This window comes from Condylura cristata, unplaced genomic scaffold (assembly GCF_000260355.1).
Source record: "Condylura cristata isolate star-nosed mole 26May11 unplaced genomic scaffold, ConCri1.0 scaffold00026, whole genome shotgun sequence".
Classification (NCBI taxonomy): Eukaryota; Metazoa; Chordata; class Mammalia; order Eulipotyphla; family Talpidae; genus Condylura; species Condylura cristata.
Window position 1 is genome coordinate 14,043,301 of NW_004567127.1, and position 17,681 is coordinate 14,060,981.

Here is a 17,681-nt window from a genome sequence, read left to right on the forward strand (position 1 = left end):
GCACGAGGCCCAGGGCGAGCGCCCAGGACAGCGCCAGCATGCCCGCAGTGTGGCGCCGCTGGTACAGCGCCTGGTAGGTGGCGGGCGCCCGAGTGATGAGCAGGTAGCGGTTCAGGGCCACCAGGCAATGGGACAGCAGGGACACGGTGAGCCCAAGGCCCAGCAGCCCGCCCCGCAGCAGGCGGTAGCTGCCCCCCGCGCCGTCCCAGTCCCCGGGGGGCTCCGCGGAGCCCGCGGGCAGGAGGCCGAGCACCGCTTCCTGAGGCATCCAGAGGGCGCAGACGCTGAGGTCAGCGGCGCAGCCGTTCACAATGAAGGCGTTGCTGGTGGTCTGCAGCTTTCTGAAGGACGACACCAGGTAGATGACCATGCCGTTGGCCAGCGTGCCACCGATGGCCAGCCCCGAGTACAGCAGGGACACCGGGATGCGCCGGCCAGCCCACGACTCTTCTTCCTCGCAGAGCAACAGCAGCGATCCCCCCGTGGTAGAGGAGGTGGACGTGGACGAGGAGTTGGTCATTCTGGCCAACTCTTCACACCTCGCTCACTAGTGGCGGTTTCTCGCAGCGTGGCCCATCCTGACACCCGCCTGCTGGGAGGGCAAAGACAGCCCTTCAGCCCGATGCCACTGACACAAAAGGCTGAAGCTGAAGAATGGGCTGGGGGGAGGGGGACAGGGAGCTGGAGGAGAATGGGGGTGGCTGATGACAGGTGCCTGCCTCGGAAATGTCTCCAGCGCCAGGGGAAAGGCCTCTGTGCATTCAGCAAGCACCTGGCCACGGCAATTCCAAGTGCCATCGCCTCTTCTCCTCCCCCCTCCCCAAAACACACACACAGGCGAGCACACGGGAATAGGGCCAAAGGGAGCCCCTCGTTTCCAGGAGAAAGCTATCCCGGGTGGGGGAAAGGCCAGGGGGAAAGGTTTGGAGGGAACTTACTTCGGGGCTGGTCCGGTGCTGGCTGGAGCGGAGCAAGGGATGCCAGGAAATACCACCTCCTCCGCAGCATCTGTGGCCCCGAAATCAACAGGAGAAACTCAGCTGGAATCGGTGCCAGGAGCAAGCGCTCGGTTTTCCCAAGCAGTATCCACACACATGGTCCTAGATAGAATCCAGCAGCGGCAGGGACGGTCTCAGCTGGCAGGACAGCGCTGGGAAAGTCAAGGGGCGGCTGCAAGCCCAGACGGTGGGTAGGCTGGCGGGCAGCGGCGAGGATGCTTGGCTGCAAAAGCAGAAGCTGAGCGCAAGAGGAGAGAGCACCCTTGTGCTCAGAAGCAAGAGTGGTGGCTGATGTGGTGAACCCACTCCCGCGCTCTGCTGCTGTTATACATCACCCAGGGAAAAGGCAGCCTTTCCACTCTGGGTATGAATTATTCAATAGTTTCTAACTTGTAAAGGAAGAAAAATATCTTGCTCAGAGAGTCCTGTGATTAACAAGTTTCTGTGTCTTTCCTCTCTCAATCACCTTACTTTTCATCCTGCTTCATTTGTCTTTCCTTCCTTTTTTCCTCCTAGCAATGTTAGAATAAAGTTGAATATACCCTCAGTGTATTTCATCCTGATCTGATGCTTCCAAGATTTTTCTGGGGCATTTATATTCTAACCACATCCGAGAATGATCCTTTCTACCCCACATTTTCAGGAGAATTATCTTATATTCTAATTGAAATTCACTTTTTTCTTTGGTAAGTTAGGACATGGCTAATTATCCATGAACATCCCTTTGCTCAGTTTAATTCATAATTTTGATTTTTCTTTCTCAGCAACAAACTCTTTTTTAGTTTAAATTACATTTCAGTGATGAAATGATGTTGGGGTAAAAATGGAGTGGTCAGAAATTTAAAAGTGGGTGTCAGGGGAAAAGCCAGGAGCCTACATAATCACAGTATACATGATAAAGAAGACTCCAGTATTTCTAATCTTCTGGTCCCACATGGAGATTTGCAGTGCAATGTCAGACTCTTCATTGGTACAAAAACATACTTACCTTTCCCACAGGAGAAATTTTCCACAAAAGTCAACCCCCTCTCTTGGCCCTCCCTGGTGGCGCAGCGGGTTAAAGCACAGCACTGAGAAGCTTAAGCCACTTCCGCATGAGTTCGATTCCCGCCTTCCCGCCTGCCCCCGAGGAGACCACATGGCGTGGCAGACCTCTCCTGACCTGCCCGCTGCTCCCCCTCAGCAGTGTACTTCGTCGATCTGCCTGTTCTGCTCCCCACTCTGTCTCTGGTGAATCCTCTCACCCTCCGCATGTCTGGCCTGTACCCCAGTTCTATGTGAATAAATAAATAAATCTTAAAAAAAAAAAGTCAACCCCCTCTCAATAAATCATCTTTCACTGGGATAAGCACATATTTTTGAAATTTCAACTCAATATGGAGTGTGGCAACACGACACAATAGAGAAATGGTAGGTGGGTTCCAACCTGGATAGCCACCGCTGGATGGGTTGTGTTCCTCTTGCCAAGTAAGTTTGCACTCACTGGCTTCCAAAGCTCTTTCTGGTCAAGCTGTCTGTGAATCCAAATATGCAAATTTAACGTTTCTCTTCTCCAGCTCTCACACTTGCAATACTCATGGCTCTAACTTGCAGTGTGTTCCTGGGTCACATGACACCCATCCTTTCCAGTCTGTTTCTGAGGATAAAGCCTGGTGCCCTGTGTTCCTCTTTCAAAAAAAACTAAATGATATCAGCTGAATGATTGTTAAGAACTGTATCGGAGGTAGGCTGAGCACAACTTGACAGATTTAGATAATGTAAGCAGTGTTTAGATGGACTTAGTTGACTTGGGGGTTAAAAGAACCTCCCTGGTAGCACAGTGATTTGAAGTGCAGGACCCTCCCTGGTGGTGCAGCGGGTTAAAGCACAGCACTGATTTGAAGTGCAGCACTCTGAAGCTCTCCACAACCACTGAAACAGGAGTTTGATCCCCAGCCAGGGAGGTGACCCTCACGGTGCAGCAGACCTCTCCTGTCTCACCTGCTGCTCCCCTCAACACTGTACTTTGTCAATCTGCCCACACTGCTCCCCACTCTGACTCTGGTGAATCCTCTCACCCCCCTGCACCTCAGCCTGTACCCCTGTTCTTGTACGCATAAATAAGTAAATAACCCTTAAAAAAAAAAAAGAGCCAGAGGTTTATTCCTTTGGACTGAAGGTTTAGATACCATGTTTATGGGTGTTAAGGGAAATTTGCCATTATCTTTTGCCCGGAGACAATTGTCTTTATTGAAGCTTGAAGTATGTCAGGAACAACAAGCCTACAGGAGGTGCCTTTAATCATATATAGTTAAAACCTGTCATCAAAATGAAATGTTCCTCTTCTACTACCTGGAAGGGGGGATTTGAAGTCTGCTGCTTTGTGGGAGTGACTCCGGTGTCTTCTTGCACACTTTTGCCAAGCACATGCCTTCTGGAATCTTCACCTCATGCTTAGCAGGGAATTCTGAGGACCTATCAGTGAACATGGTCTAGAAAGAAGACATGAGACTAGGAAGATGCTTGAGAAAGGTGAGCTTGTCCCGTGATCCACATAGAGGATAAGGAAACAGTTATAGGGCCCTCCTTGGTGGCAAATGGGTTAGGATGCAGCACTGCAAGCTAGCTGCAGCCACTTTAGTGCAAGTTCAATCCTCGACCCCGGAGGTGACCCACATGGTGCAGCTGCTCCCCTCAGCAGTGTACTTCATCGACCTGCCTGTTCTGCTCCCCACTGTGTCTCTGGTGAATCCTCTCACCACCCCTCCACCTCTGACCTGGCACATACCCTAGTTCTGTAGCATAAATAAATAATTCTTAAAAGAAAACAGTTACAGAGGTTAAATAACTTGTCCAAAGTCACACAGCTGAAAAGTGCCCTAAGGAGGACTCCAATCCATCACCCCGTACTGAACCACACTGCGGAGCTTCCCTTGGTAAAGTTTAATTTCCTTCAGATACATTTGCTTCTACAGAGTAAGCTGATAAAACAAGGAGATCCACAAATAAAGAATTTTTTTAATCATTTATTTCTCTCTTGTGGAGATGACTAGTACATTTTAATATGTGTCTTAATATGTTTAATGTTTGCTGTGATGTGTAATGGGGCCTCCAAAATTCATGAGGTCTGCAAAAAGTCTTAAAACAAGCCTGCACAACCCCCCACCCATGACTTCTTACAGCCTCACCTCCCCCCACCTCACTCCTGCAGCTCTGCTCCGACTGTGCTAAGAAGCTGCCGTTCCTGCGTGTCCGTGGCCAAGTCTCTCCTCTTCCTCCCATGGGGGTCTCTCCAGTGGCTCAGTGCATGCTTAGTAGCCTCTGCCCTTCCATAATTGCCTTCACTTTTACCCAGCTAAATCTGACTCTTGCTGGCCTGAGTTCAGACTTCACCTCCTGCAGGAAGTCTTTCTTGATTCACGGCCCCACCCATCTGCCTCTCAAGCACCAGAATGTTCTCACTGACACCAGCAGGCTTCCTGACATTGCTCATCCCTCTCCAACTGCAAGTGAGTCCTGATCAGGCCCTCTTTTGATAAAGTGCTGGAGGCATTGTAAATTCTTAACTATTGGTTAACTACATAAATCCTTTGGGGGCCCTTGATCTATGAGATGAAAAGTTTGACCTTGATCTACGAGATGAAGAGTTTGACCTTGATCTACGAGATGAAGAGTTTGACCTTGATGGATCTGCTCGAGAGTTTCTTAATAGAACTTTTGCTAATAACAAGCTCCCTGATCCAACCCTCCCCCACCCTACTCCCCAGATAGGACTGAATTTGGACTTTTCTAATACTCAATTTCATAATCCACCAAAACATGACCTAGCACATGGCTCACATACTTTGGAAAACAAAAAGGGTAAGTAGGAACAGTGGAAAAGTATGGGTTTCCTGTTCTCTTTGTCTGCTGTGAGTGAAGCCACAGGACTCGGCCCTGAGATGGGGCGGAATTCCTTTCCAAACTGGCTATGCTTCCTCAGAGGGGGATATATGACTGAGGTTTTCAAAGGAACAATAGTTTTACAGTGTTTAGTGTACCTTAATTTAGATTATGCTAAGTGAAGTAAACTCAGAAGGAAAAAAGAAAATTTATCAGATGGTTTCCCTTATATAGATGGGTTATAGGTTAACCAAATAAAGGGCCAGGAAAAAGGGAAAACTTGCAGGCTAACTATAGATGCGAGGTCTATAGCAGGGCAGGGAGAGGGATCAAAACAGGGGACAGAAGAGCCCAGGACTATAGTGATTGTTCATGGGTGATGAGGTAGTGGCAGACCTCTTCTGTCTTACCTGCTGCTCCCCTCAGCAGTGTATTTCAGTCGATCTGCCTGTTCTGCTCCCCACTCTACTGTCTCTGGTGAACCCTCTCACCTCATCCCTGCACCTCTAGCCTACACCCCAGTTCTTGTATGCATAAATAAATAAATCTTTTTTATTTAATGAGCAATAATGTAAAAAAAAAAAAAGAAAGAAACAAATCTAGAAGGACTCCAATAACATGAGCATTTCCCACAATTTTTAGCATTTAGAATCATGAAATTACAGCTGTAGTGTGATTTCATACAAGAGTTTCATTATTTTTGGATTAAATAATGTCTTTTGATTTATGGGAGGGTGAAGAAATATCTAGGGACTTGGTAGTCTACTCTGACCTTGCTCAATAAGAAGTATGAGAAATATACCTGGGTAGAAGAGCTTCTAGAAATTAGGAATTTAGAGAATCATGAAGAGGGAAATGACCTGCAGCTTGTTTCATCCCAAAGTCCCTTACCTGGGTGACACAAGACTTTGTATGACAGTTTCTAACTTTTCTCCTGCCCTGTCAGACTTGGGAGATTCTCCACGCTGGCCTAGGCAATGTCGCTGAAGGGTACTCTCAGGGGGAGCATACCAAGGGGTGACATTCTCAACAGGGGATTACTTTTCCCCCAGAGTATATTTGGCAATGCCTGGAACATTTGCAGTTGGGTGGGGGAGTGTCATTGGTGTTGAATGGGTTGAAACCACACAGATGCAGCTAAAATATCTCGTAATGCACCAGACAGACTCCCACAGAAAAAATTATCCCGTCCAAAATGTCAGCTGTGTTAAGAATGAGAAACCTTGCCATCGAGCTGAAGAGTTCAAGGTCCAATCCAGGCCTGCTTGTTACTAGGCGAGTCATTTCACCTTTGCAAACCTCCATTTTCTCATTTATAAATGAAAATGTCACTTTCCTCTGAAGAGCCTTAGAATGATTAAATTTATGCAAATGGATGGATTCACAGTGGCCAGCATAGAATACATGTACCACAGGTATGCGACTGTGGTTTGCCCAGAGTAGAAGGGGGTACAGAGCATAGAAAGGTAGCTGCCCCTCAAATACCTAAATCTGAACTGCATGAAATAGAGATTTAGCAGAACTCCAGATTAGAGTTACTGCCACAGGAAATCCCTGAAAGCATTTCCAGGGAATCTCCACCCTCCCTAATTTTGTATACAAAAACGCATGTGGGTATTTGTGCACTTTCCTGGGAAAATACTGTAAAGAATTTACTAGCTTCTCAAAAGAGTCTGTAATCTCACAAAGGTCAAGCACCATCACTAATATCTAAATCCTCATTTTATAGAAAAGAATATTGTACCCCAAAGACAGTGACTAACTTAGCCCTAGTCACACACACAACATGATGCTTCTATGCCTCCGACCAGGTTAGCCACTGACCCGCCTGATCCAGGTGTCCCCATTGAAGTGAGATCTGACATAAGCACAGTTGATAAACATCTGATAAATATTCAACACGCACTTCTGCATTCTAGTCCTATCAGTTTATATGTCTCTTTATTGGTCTTTGTGGAGGGGAAACAGATGAACTGGGATGTAGGGCAGGGGTGTGGGGTTGGGGAGATTCACCCTAGACAGAGTGGGGAGCAGAACAGGCAGATCTACTGAAACAGTCTGCTGAGAGCAGCAGTGGGCAAGACAGGAGAGGTCCGCTGTGCCATGTGGGTCACCTCCTTGGCTGGGGATCGAACTCAGACCTTCACAGTGATAGCGGTGATATGCTGAAACTTAATTCCTACGCCACCAGGGAGGCCCTCTCTTCCATTTGTCTTTTCGGAGTTGTGGAATTGTGATCCTCTAGTCTGCACAAAAATCACCTGCTTCAGGGTTAGAGCTATTCCCTGGGCAGTATCTTCATTTTTGTGAGATCTAAGGCAATTCTTTTCTAGTATTTGGAAAACGCAGAAGTGCAGGATATATAGACTAATCTTGTTAGATTTGAGTGTTGACTTGTCAAGTTGCCAAGGCATTTCTTTTCTGAACTACATTTTCAGCTTTTCCAGGAAAGCCAATTTGAACTAAAATTGCTTTGACTTGATCTCTGTCCAGAAGTGACTTTTATTCCAGTAAGGGATTTAATATAGTTTTTTAATCTGCCTAAAAAAAATTCTGTATCTTAGAGATAGGAACTGGACAGAGAGGGCTTCATGTATTCATGTATTTAGAAATTATGTTAGGTAATTTAAATGATGAGATCAAATTACTTAAAATAGTTTGGTGTGTGTTTCTGTGTCTGTGTTTTCTCATTTATCATTTACAGGAAAAATCATACATAGGTACTTGACCACAATTATCACTATCCTTAATTAGAGTTAAGCGGGATTGACAGGATCTTAGGCAAAGTAACAAGAAAAAGCTAAGAAGCTGTTCACCCAATTTTAAATTTCATTCTATTCTAAATTCTATTGACTTGGAAACAAGACACCCTGGGCTGCTATTCTATTTCTACCCATGAGAGCAGTCGTTGGTGTTTAGAAAAACTATTTTCTTTTGTTCTCAGCTCAGAAATCAGGGGCTCGCTCCCTGTTTGGGAAACAAATTGGCAGTAAATTTCCAGGAGCTTTTTTCTAGTATATTCCTTTATTTTATGATCCTTGAAAACCTTTTCTGGGTACTGAGGCCGCCCTTGGAAGTTCGTGAACAAAAAACTGCCAGAAACCTGTAAGAAGTCTTTGTACCTCACAGATTAAGAGTGGAGGGCATCAACCCATTTGTGACATCATATTAGCTGCACTTGGATGTTCTTCAGACACCATAGGTAACATTAAGATTGCCTGTGCTGGCCCTCCCTGGTGGCGCAGCGGGTTAAAGCACAACACTAAGAAGCTTAAGCCACTTCCGCATGAGTTCGGTCCCTGCCTGCCCCGGAGGTGACCACATGGGCGGCAGACCTCTCCTGACCCGCCCGCTGCTCCCCTCAGCAGTGTACTTCTGCCTGTTCTGCTCCCCACTCTGTCTCTGGTGAATCCTCTCACCCTCCGCATCTCTGGCCTGTACCCCAGCTCTGTATGAATAAATAAATAAATCTAAAAAAAAAAAAAAAGATTTCCTGTGCTTGCCACTCTTGGAGTGTGGGGTAGGTGGGCAGTGATTCTCCATTTGCTAAGTACCCTATGTGCACCAGCTCGTTCTTCCAAAGCCTCCACACTCAGTGGATAGCCTGAGTATGGATGCATGTGCAGCAAAGAGGCGCTCCAGAGAGGCAGCTTTTATTGCGGTGGGTAGAACAATATTCTTAATTCTGCACCATGCTTCTTTCTAGTGCTGTCCGCTAACATCTTTGTCTTGCAAAATAAATTGACACTTGTCTGTCCAGCAAATCTCTCCCTCCACACATTTCTTCAGAACTAGAACACCTATTCAGAAAACAACAATCTTTCACTTGATTTCCAAGGGAGCATGAACAGAGACTTGTGACCAATCACCCTAACCCACTAGATGTGGTTTCGAAGTCCCGAGGTGAATGTGAGTCCTTCCCCAGGATTGTGGATATGGGAGTAAAAGCTAGCTAGTGATCCTCCAGCTCATTGGCAGCTGTTAGAAGACAATCATCCCCTGTGTGAAGAAAGAAATCAGGTATTCCTGCTGGTTGCGAACTTCTGGTGCAGCTATAGTTGATGTTCACACACTTCTCAATCCTTGAAACCTACAGGTATTTGTGTGTAAGTTAAAGTTGAGCAAATAAAAAAGTACCAACCCATCCTCATGTAACTCCTTCATCTGATTTGTGAACTCCTTAAGCACATGGATGCAGATAAAAGCACTGTTTCATCTTGTCCAACTTTCTTTCATTCCATCCCCCTGACTCCCAGTTCCCAGCACAATCTCTTGTGCAAGACATTTATTAACTGATAGGGTGGATTGTTTATGATTTATCCATCTACATTTTGCTTTTCAAAGTCCCTCTGAACAAATAGAAAACTTGTTTTAAAAAGACAATAGGAAATGGTTGGAGGGCTTGTCTTTCTTTTCCCAATTTTTAACCCTACTGTGCATCAGGAATTACCTAAGAATTAAATAACAAAAACTTAAAACAAAGAAACCTGCTTGAGCTCTACACCCCACACTGGGTTTTCGTGGTCTGGGGTAAGGCCACTATTTTTGAAACACTCCCCCAGATTATTGTAGTGCATCCAGAATTGAGATCATTATTTCATGTGAATCTCGCCACTGTTTTTTTTATGTTTAATTAATATACATCTTCTGAACAATGCCAGTTGAGAAAATTGTCAGAAAAGTTATAATCCAAGAAAGCACTTTCCTGTCTCTGTTCCTATCACTTCTAATAAAATCCCCTCCAATCTACAACCTCACTCCATCTCTTAGTCAATTCTGTCAGCTTGTGGTAAAGCAGAATTGAGCAAGCAATTCATTATGTCGTGTCAACCCACCCTAAAATTTAGCTAGATTATTCCTACTGGTTTTGAACTTCTGGTACCAGCTATACCTGAGTTTCAAACACTTCTCAATCCTTGCAGTCTACAGATCGTATGTTCTAAGTTAAAGTTGGGTAGCTCTTACCATCAGTGGCTCTTGGGTCTGAAGATTGTTTCTTCTAGTTCCTTGCCAGGTGAACACTTTCAAGTTTTTAATCAGGAAAAGAGAATAAAATTTATGCCTACACCTCCTGCTGCCTTCAAAACCATCTCAAGTTCTCGCCCCTCTGTGAAGCTCCTCTCCACAATCCTTTTATCCACTCTGCTCAGGACTGCGAGCTTTTCCCAGGAAAATCTGCCACCGACAGCTGGTGATTGTTGTGTTCTCTCTGCCTCAGAATCTGACACAGTGATTATAATTTTTATCTGCATTCCCTCAGGAGGCCCTCAAAATCCTTTGTTGAATGAGAGACATAACACTCCACATTGCCATAAACTCCCTTCTCTGAGAGGAGATATGAGATATTAATTCCTTTCACATTGTCTCAAGGACACCAGAAGTGGCTGCCCATTAAGCTTTGTAAACTTTTTCCCCTAAGGCTTCCTCACAGTTTTGCTCCTAGCAGGAAACTGCCCCAAAACAGATTTCTTTAGACTTCAAGAACAAATGAGGAAAAAGAGTTTACTCAATAAAATGAAATCTATGTGTGCTTTATTTCTGAAGCCCTCAGAGGAAATATGAATAAAAGTTAAAGTGAAATAAGGGTTCAACCTATGCATGCACCGTATAAATCAGTTATCTGAAATACTGTGATTAAAAGCATCTAGCCTGAATTAAGAATGTCACAGCTTAGTCAAGGGAAAACAATTACACTCAGCAGAGCAGGGAAAGGCTTTTTGCAGGTGGTAAAAGTAAACTGACCAGTGAAAGAACTCACTTGAAGTGGCACATTCAGGTACAAAAGTCTTAAAATGGACCTCTTAAGAGGAGACACAGTCTATTTTTACCCAGTACATCACATGGAACTCTGAGCATATTTTGTGCAGAAACAGGATGACATATAACATTTCAGGTGTTCAGATATTATTTAAGTACAGAACAAGCCTTACAAAACATGAAACTTGGGAAGATATTCCATTATCACAATTATTTGAGGTTAGCATATTTGAAGGAAAGAAAATTTAAGCCTTATACAAGACTCAGGTTACTTCTAAAAATATTAACTAAAAACCACAATACATGCTTGAAGTACAATATTTTATTAAATAGGATTCTAATTATATTATAGTCAGAAATAGCAAGGCACAGTATTTGAGCCCATTAAAACTAAAAGAACAGTACAATTTGCAAAAGAACAGGAAGGGAAGGGAGGAAGCAAACATTATAAAATAAACAATAATGTCAATAGATAGATGAAAAATAAATTTAAAAAAGAATGTAAAAGAATTGCCCAGGTTTTAGTATTAAGACAATGGTCAATTTTTACATTAAAAATACTTAAAATCACCTATTAGCTGTTGCTCACTATTCTGAGTACAAAAAGCTGTCTTTATTAGTGCTGAACCTATCAAAAGGAGGGGCAGGTTGCCATGGAAACCTCAAATTTGAACTTGCTGCCTTTTGGCCAATTAATCTCAACACAGCATTAACACAAGTTTTGTAAATTTCAAGGGTTTAATTTTCTTCCATTAGCTCCAATGTGTAAACTCTTGCCGTTTAATAGTTTTTCTTGTGAGGTGTAAGTCAGCAAAGTTTTTACTTTACATACATGTCTCTAAGACTCCTTGACTTGAAATATGCTGTGTTTATAAAGCAATAAAACTTTAAGGCCTAACAACATACATGCGAACCTGAAGCCTTAAGGGACAGAAACTATCTTACTTTGAAGGTTTCTGGCCTTCTAGTTTGATATTTAACAGAGACTAGTAGCTACTTGTAATCAATTTATACATTTATTTTTATGTATATTTATTTTAAAGTATATCTTTTAATTTTTTACCCACCCCTATTGTAAGTATATCTTTTTAAACAATCTCCATGCTAATATAATGGAACAGGCGAGAAAATAACAAAAATAATGAACAACCATATACCAGAGACATTTTGCCGGGGTGGAGTGGGGAATGGGATCAAAAATGGGGGGGGAGGCAGTGCACGGGATTATGGTGATGGCACATGGGTGACTTGGTGATGGGAAACCCGCATTTTGTACATTAAAAAAATGTACAAAATGATGTAAAAATAAACTGTTGTAAAATTAAAAAAAAAATCTCCACGCTACCTTTATTTTTCTTGCAATTGGTTTTTATTTTTAACATTTTCAATTTTTTAACCTTAATATTTTTTAACTGTAATAATATTGAGAAAATGATATTGATCTGTTTTTCTACTCATTAAACAAAGATACAGAGGCAAATTTTTAGACTGGTTCATCTCTGAAAGCAAAGAAAATCCAGGGCCATTTTCCTGCTCTTGTTTACCTGAGAGACATTGAGATTTTGGAGAGATTGTTTGGGGTCACATCCACTACAACCACAGTGTTTGGGGAGGGGAAGCTGTCCCACTTCCAAACTAGTAAGATTTTAAGACTTCTGACTATTAAGAACAGTGAAGTTTTATTTTATAACTGTCTTTTGAAATTGAGGTAACACTGATTTACAACATTGTATATGATTTATGCATAATTTCCTTCAGATAACTGTTGCCAACTCCACCCACCACTACTACTAATAAATTGTAACATTTTTTAAACAAAAAACTAAGATCCAGAAAAATATCAATTTTTAAAAATTTTTTAAATGCCTTAATTTAGTTTAGTGAATGAAATTCATATAGTAAAGACAAAAAAATAAAAATGAAAACAAAACAGGTATCTGGAGCATAGAGTAGAAAACAATAGCATACACTCTCGTCTCCTAAGTTCCAACTCCTTCCCTCCACCAAGATCTCCTGAAAACCAGGACTTTGGGTGATTTCCACTAGGTAGAGCGGAACATTAATTTAAAGCAGACTACATTGCCACAAAATCAGCTAAGATGCAGAGTGCCAGAAGTGTTTCCTTAGCAGCTCTAAGACTAGTGTCCTTGGAAAGAACTTAAAGCAAGATGGGTGTCCAGTTTGGCCTGACTGCGTGGGGGCTGGACCGATAAACAGCGCCCTGGTCTCACACCAAACTTCTGATAAAGCCGTTCACTGTAGCTAGATTGTGCAACCAGAAAGGTTTATGCAGAATTCCTGCTTCCTTTCCAGGAGCCTTGAATTTTAGTTCATGGTAGGCAGAGGATGCTCATGACCGGCCCCAGTTAAAAACCTTCGGAGCCTAGCTTCAAGCACAACCCGTATCACTGCTGGTTGCTGGAGAATTAAGCACATCCTGCGTGTCTCCACTGGGAGAGCACTCTTGAAAGCTTACATCTGCTTCCCTACGCCCTCCCCTCCCACACCCTTCCCTCTACTGATTTTGCTTTGAATCCTTTCACTCTAACCAGTCTCAGTTGTGAGTGTTTAACCAACCACCTGCTTTCAAAAAAATGGTCAATCTTGGTAGGGTTTTGGGGATACCAACAAACAGGGTTTCTCTTACCTCCAGATTGATGGATCATTAGTCCTGACTTAAGTCACTGCCAAGTGGTGGAGATTCTCCTCTTCTTGTTTACCTTAGACATTAACCATCCTGAAAACAACTTTCACAAACAGGCATCCCTAATTAGGGACAGTTCTCCCAACAGATTTGACTTTTATATAGATCGAATTGTGTTTCCAGTCTCTGTGTGAAAGAGACCCAAGGTCTCTGGTCTCTTATTCCTTGGTCATGGAAGGCATGTGATCTAAGTGGTAAGGTAAGCCATCAGCTAGTCTTCCAGGAGCAGGAAAACTTGCAGGGCTGCTACAACTTGAAGGAAATCCACATAAAAGGAACAAAGGATACAGAGGGAGGGAAGAGGATTCTTCAAATCAGGAAGCCAGCTGGTTCCAGCAGATGTGTGTTACTTTACAAGCCAAGCTGTGTGTAAAGTTAATGAGTTACATCTTTCTGGATTTGAAAAAAACTGACTGGAAAGTGCTTCTTGGGGTATGATGTCAGTGTAAAAATTCTCTCTACTTTAGAAACCTAGGTTTCAATAAATGGCTCCGTCCCTCTAAGAGTTTTGCTTTTAAACAAAGACAAAAATATACTGACTCCTTTAATCTCTCTAGAATCCCTGTGTCAAAAAGGGAAATGTTGTAGTTTATAATTTAGTCTCCATTAGCTATTACTATAAGCTAGATGCATACTGAACAGATAGAAAGATAGATTTACATAAACGATCACTATACTATTCTAATCTCTGGTTTTAATTTAGCTTTTGAATTTTATTTCATGCACATGACATAATCATTTGGGGGGGGGATCTGAATGGATATTATCTCTTCCTTAAGAAAAAATTTTAAATCCCTTATTTGCAATATGACTGACCTGTAAAAAGGTAATGGATTTGAAGGATGTATGTCCAACTGTGCCATAAATATATTCACCACCTCCACAAGTTTCTTCTCATCTCCTTTTATATATTACTATTTTTTGTAAGAACACAACATATATCTACCTTTATAGCAATTAGTCAACGTGCATAGTTACCGAAGATGAGTAAGACCTAGAGGTTTACTTTATGGCAGAGTCTACAATTCATAATGCATTTTCTTAAAATTTTAAGAGGGCCCTCCCTGGTGGCTCAGTGGGCTAAAGCACAACACTGCAAGCTGTCTGCAGCCACTTCAGTACGAGTTCAATCCCCAACCCTGGAGGTGACCCACATGGTGCAGCAGACCTCTCCTGAAACACCCGCTGCTCCTCTCAGCAGTATAATTCATCTATCTGCTCCCCACTGTCTCTGGTGAATCCTCTCACCACCTCTGCACTTCTGGCCTGTACCCCAGTTCTGTATGCATAAATAAATAAATCTTTAAAAAAAATTTAAGTAAGGAAAAGCTGACTGAGGGGTGTGTTTAGTATAAACTTGCCTGAACTAGTGATAAATGACCAACATCTTATGATAATTGAGAAGCTTCTTGATCTCAGCCTTCAGCCTCTAATTCAATTGTCTCAAAATCTGGTGTCTAAAGTCCATTTTCACTTCTCTAAGTTCCACTTGTCACATTCTTTGAAGTTACCTTAAATTGTTTTGGAAGAGTACCATAATCTATCAATAAATAGAAGGACAGAGCACTGTTACTCTCAACATGAAGTTTAATGTAAACATGGGCACAGGAAGCCAGAGCCATTTCTAAAATTACTACCTTTTTTCCACTTGCAGTCCAACTTCTCAAAAATGCCTGGGTCCACTTGGCTCAAACCAAAAGAGAAGTTACAAGTCCTGATGTGATCCAAGGCAGGTTGAAACAAGGTGGTATGGGGGCAAAGGTCAGTTATCATTGGCCCATTCAAAAACCCAGTTCCAAATAACAATATTGCACACTAAAGATAATCTTTCCATGTAAGTATCTACTTGTACTTATAAAAATGTTTTCAATTCTTTCAAAAAACTATTTTTCTTCTATGTGATATGATTATAATTCAATCCATAGAGAAGGAACTGGTGGGAATATATTAACATTTCAATTCAGCTCAAAATAACTTAATTATTTTCTACTTTCTTTTCTATGCATAGATGCCTCCCCATGCAACCTATGTGTAAATAAAAGATTTTTATCTCATGCTGCAAATGATCTCCTACTGTAATTGGAAATCACTTTAATTAATCATCAGAAGAGACAGGCAGTAACCAAATTCTTGCTTTGCTGAGTGTTGCAAAAAGGACTCAAGCTTTTTGTAGGCACCATTAACTCTGCCTTATGAGGGTACTGTGAGAAATGGCACAGACTTCTTAAATGTCATGAAACACCAGAGACTACTGCTCAGCTTATATATCAACAATTAGCTTAAATAGAAACTTCTAACATATGGATAGCTTTCACCAAGGAAAGCACACTACTGAGAGCACTTTTGAAATACATTTGTGTAATTTAGATTTGGTAGTCATATTCCTACTTGCTATTTGTTGCTATTTGAATCACAGCTAAATACAAATAATACTGGGAAGTCTCACCAGGTATGTTTTAAGATTTATAAATCCTCTGACATCTCAAGATAACAAAACCATGTAAACTCAATGACCGTTAAAAATTTGCTGAAGCGAGTTCACTATTTTGTTTTTTAATCTTCTTCATAAGAACTACATCTGTAGATTTATTTTCTTCATAAGAACCACTTCTGTAGAAAGAGATTTTTCTGGCCCTCCCTGGTGGCACAACGAGTTAGGAGCAGCATTGCAAGCTGGCTGTAGCCACTTCAGTGCGAGTTCAATCCCCTGCCCTGGAGGTGACCCACATGGCGCCGCAGACCTCTCCTGACCCGCCCGCTGCTCCCCTTAGAGGTGTACTTCATCCATCTACCTGTTCTGCTCCCCACTATGTCTCTAGTGAAGCCTCTCACTGCCCCTGCACCTCTGGCTTGTACCCCAGTTCTGCATACATAAATAAATAAATCTTTAAAAAAGAGAGAGAGAGAGATTTTCTGCCTTTCTAGATAAGTCCATGGGTTCATAAGAAAACCACTTCTCTAAGATATGGTGTCATGTCAACCTCAACTGTCTCATGCAGTGTTGCAAGTACAGCTATCTGACAGATTCCCAACTCCAGAAATGAAACTACCTTTCCCACCCACATCCTGTCCTTTAGGTCTGAAAAATTTTAAAAAAGATAAAGAAGGGGGAAATATCAGAAACATCACAGCCCACAGAGATTCAATATCTCAAATATTTCCAATAACACTCTTCCTCTAAAGTAACTGACAATCAGTGTCTCAGACAATAGTCATAAATGACCACACAGGACTGAAAACACTGATCACCATCAACTATCTTATTAACAGAAAGGAAAAAAAATGTATCAAAAAAAAGTCAGCAAAACCTGGGAATTTGAGACTTTTGGGAAATACAAAGTATCAGATGTTTTTGAGCTGCCAGCATTATTCAGACAATGGCCTTCATCTGAAGTTCATAAGGTAAGCTAAGAATCCAGAATGGAGATCTTGAGAAGTGCAAAAGGCACCAAACATACTTAATGAAATACAAAACCATAAAGAGATTTCAGCACATTGCTTCTGCAGACTCTAAATTATAAACACCAGGGAAAATATAATTGCATAAAACTTTTATTATTTATTAGCAGTGTATTTTCTACACTTTAAAATATTGAACAAAATATCTTTCAGAAGGTAAACTATTCATAACAAAATACATGTCAAACAAATTTTATATTGGAGTAGAATTACTTTGCTTTATATTTTCTATTTTATATACATATACTTCCTGGTTTCTCTAAGTATGCACATGTGTATAAGTAATTTTAAGACATACACATGTAGATACATAGAACATATACACACATAATTACAAAACATTTACAGCAATCAATCTTACAATCATTTTAATAGCTGCACACAAATTAGTGTTCACAGAACTGAAACTTTGTCCATCTGGTCCTCTTTCCCACTTCTCAAATGTTATCTGAATTATTTTACTATTCTCTTTCTATACAATTAACCAATCATTTTTACAATAATTCATAATAAAATATTTCACTATTTCCACTTTAGAAAAAATATACAGCTTAATTCCGCTTACTGTAATTTTTCATTCCTAAAGCATACAATTCCTTTTATTTTAATCTGTTTAGTGCAATTATTTGGTGCTGCAGTTATTGATGGTTAAGTTAACCAACCTGAGTTAAACATTCATTCAAATGCCTTTCTGAAAAATGTAAAACATTAACCAGAGACTTGAAACATGAATAATAGTCTCAAGGTACCCCCTCCTAATCAATACATTATAAATAACTCAATAATTGAGAGTAAAACACGTCCTATGAATTCACCTGTCCGAGTGGTCCAATCTTAAGCAGCATGGAAAAGAATCATATTTGAGGCTCCTCATTTTTCCCAGAGAAATGAAACCCACAGGC

The 17,681-nt window shown here is 41.7% G+C and overlaps 1 protein-coding gene across 1 annotated transcript in view; it reads right to left on the reverse strand.

The window, feature by feature from the left end:
- The window catches only part of GPR88 (G protein-coupled receptor 88), a 3,925-nt gene extending 2,653 nt beyond the window's left edge, over positions 1-1,272 (reverse strand). Inside the window, exons 1-2 of the mRNA XM_004689514.2 lie at positions 939-1,272; positions 5-592 (exon numbers count right to left, since the gene is read on the reverse strand). Of these exons, the coding sequence (XP_004689571.1) occupies positions 5-520 (516 nt within the window). The 5' untranslated portion in view covers positions 521-592; positions 939-1,272. The remainder of the gene's footprint in view (positions 1-4; positions 593-938) is intronic.
- Positions 1,273-17,681: the final 16,409 nt, after the last annotated feature.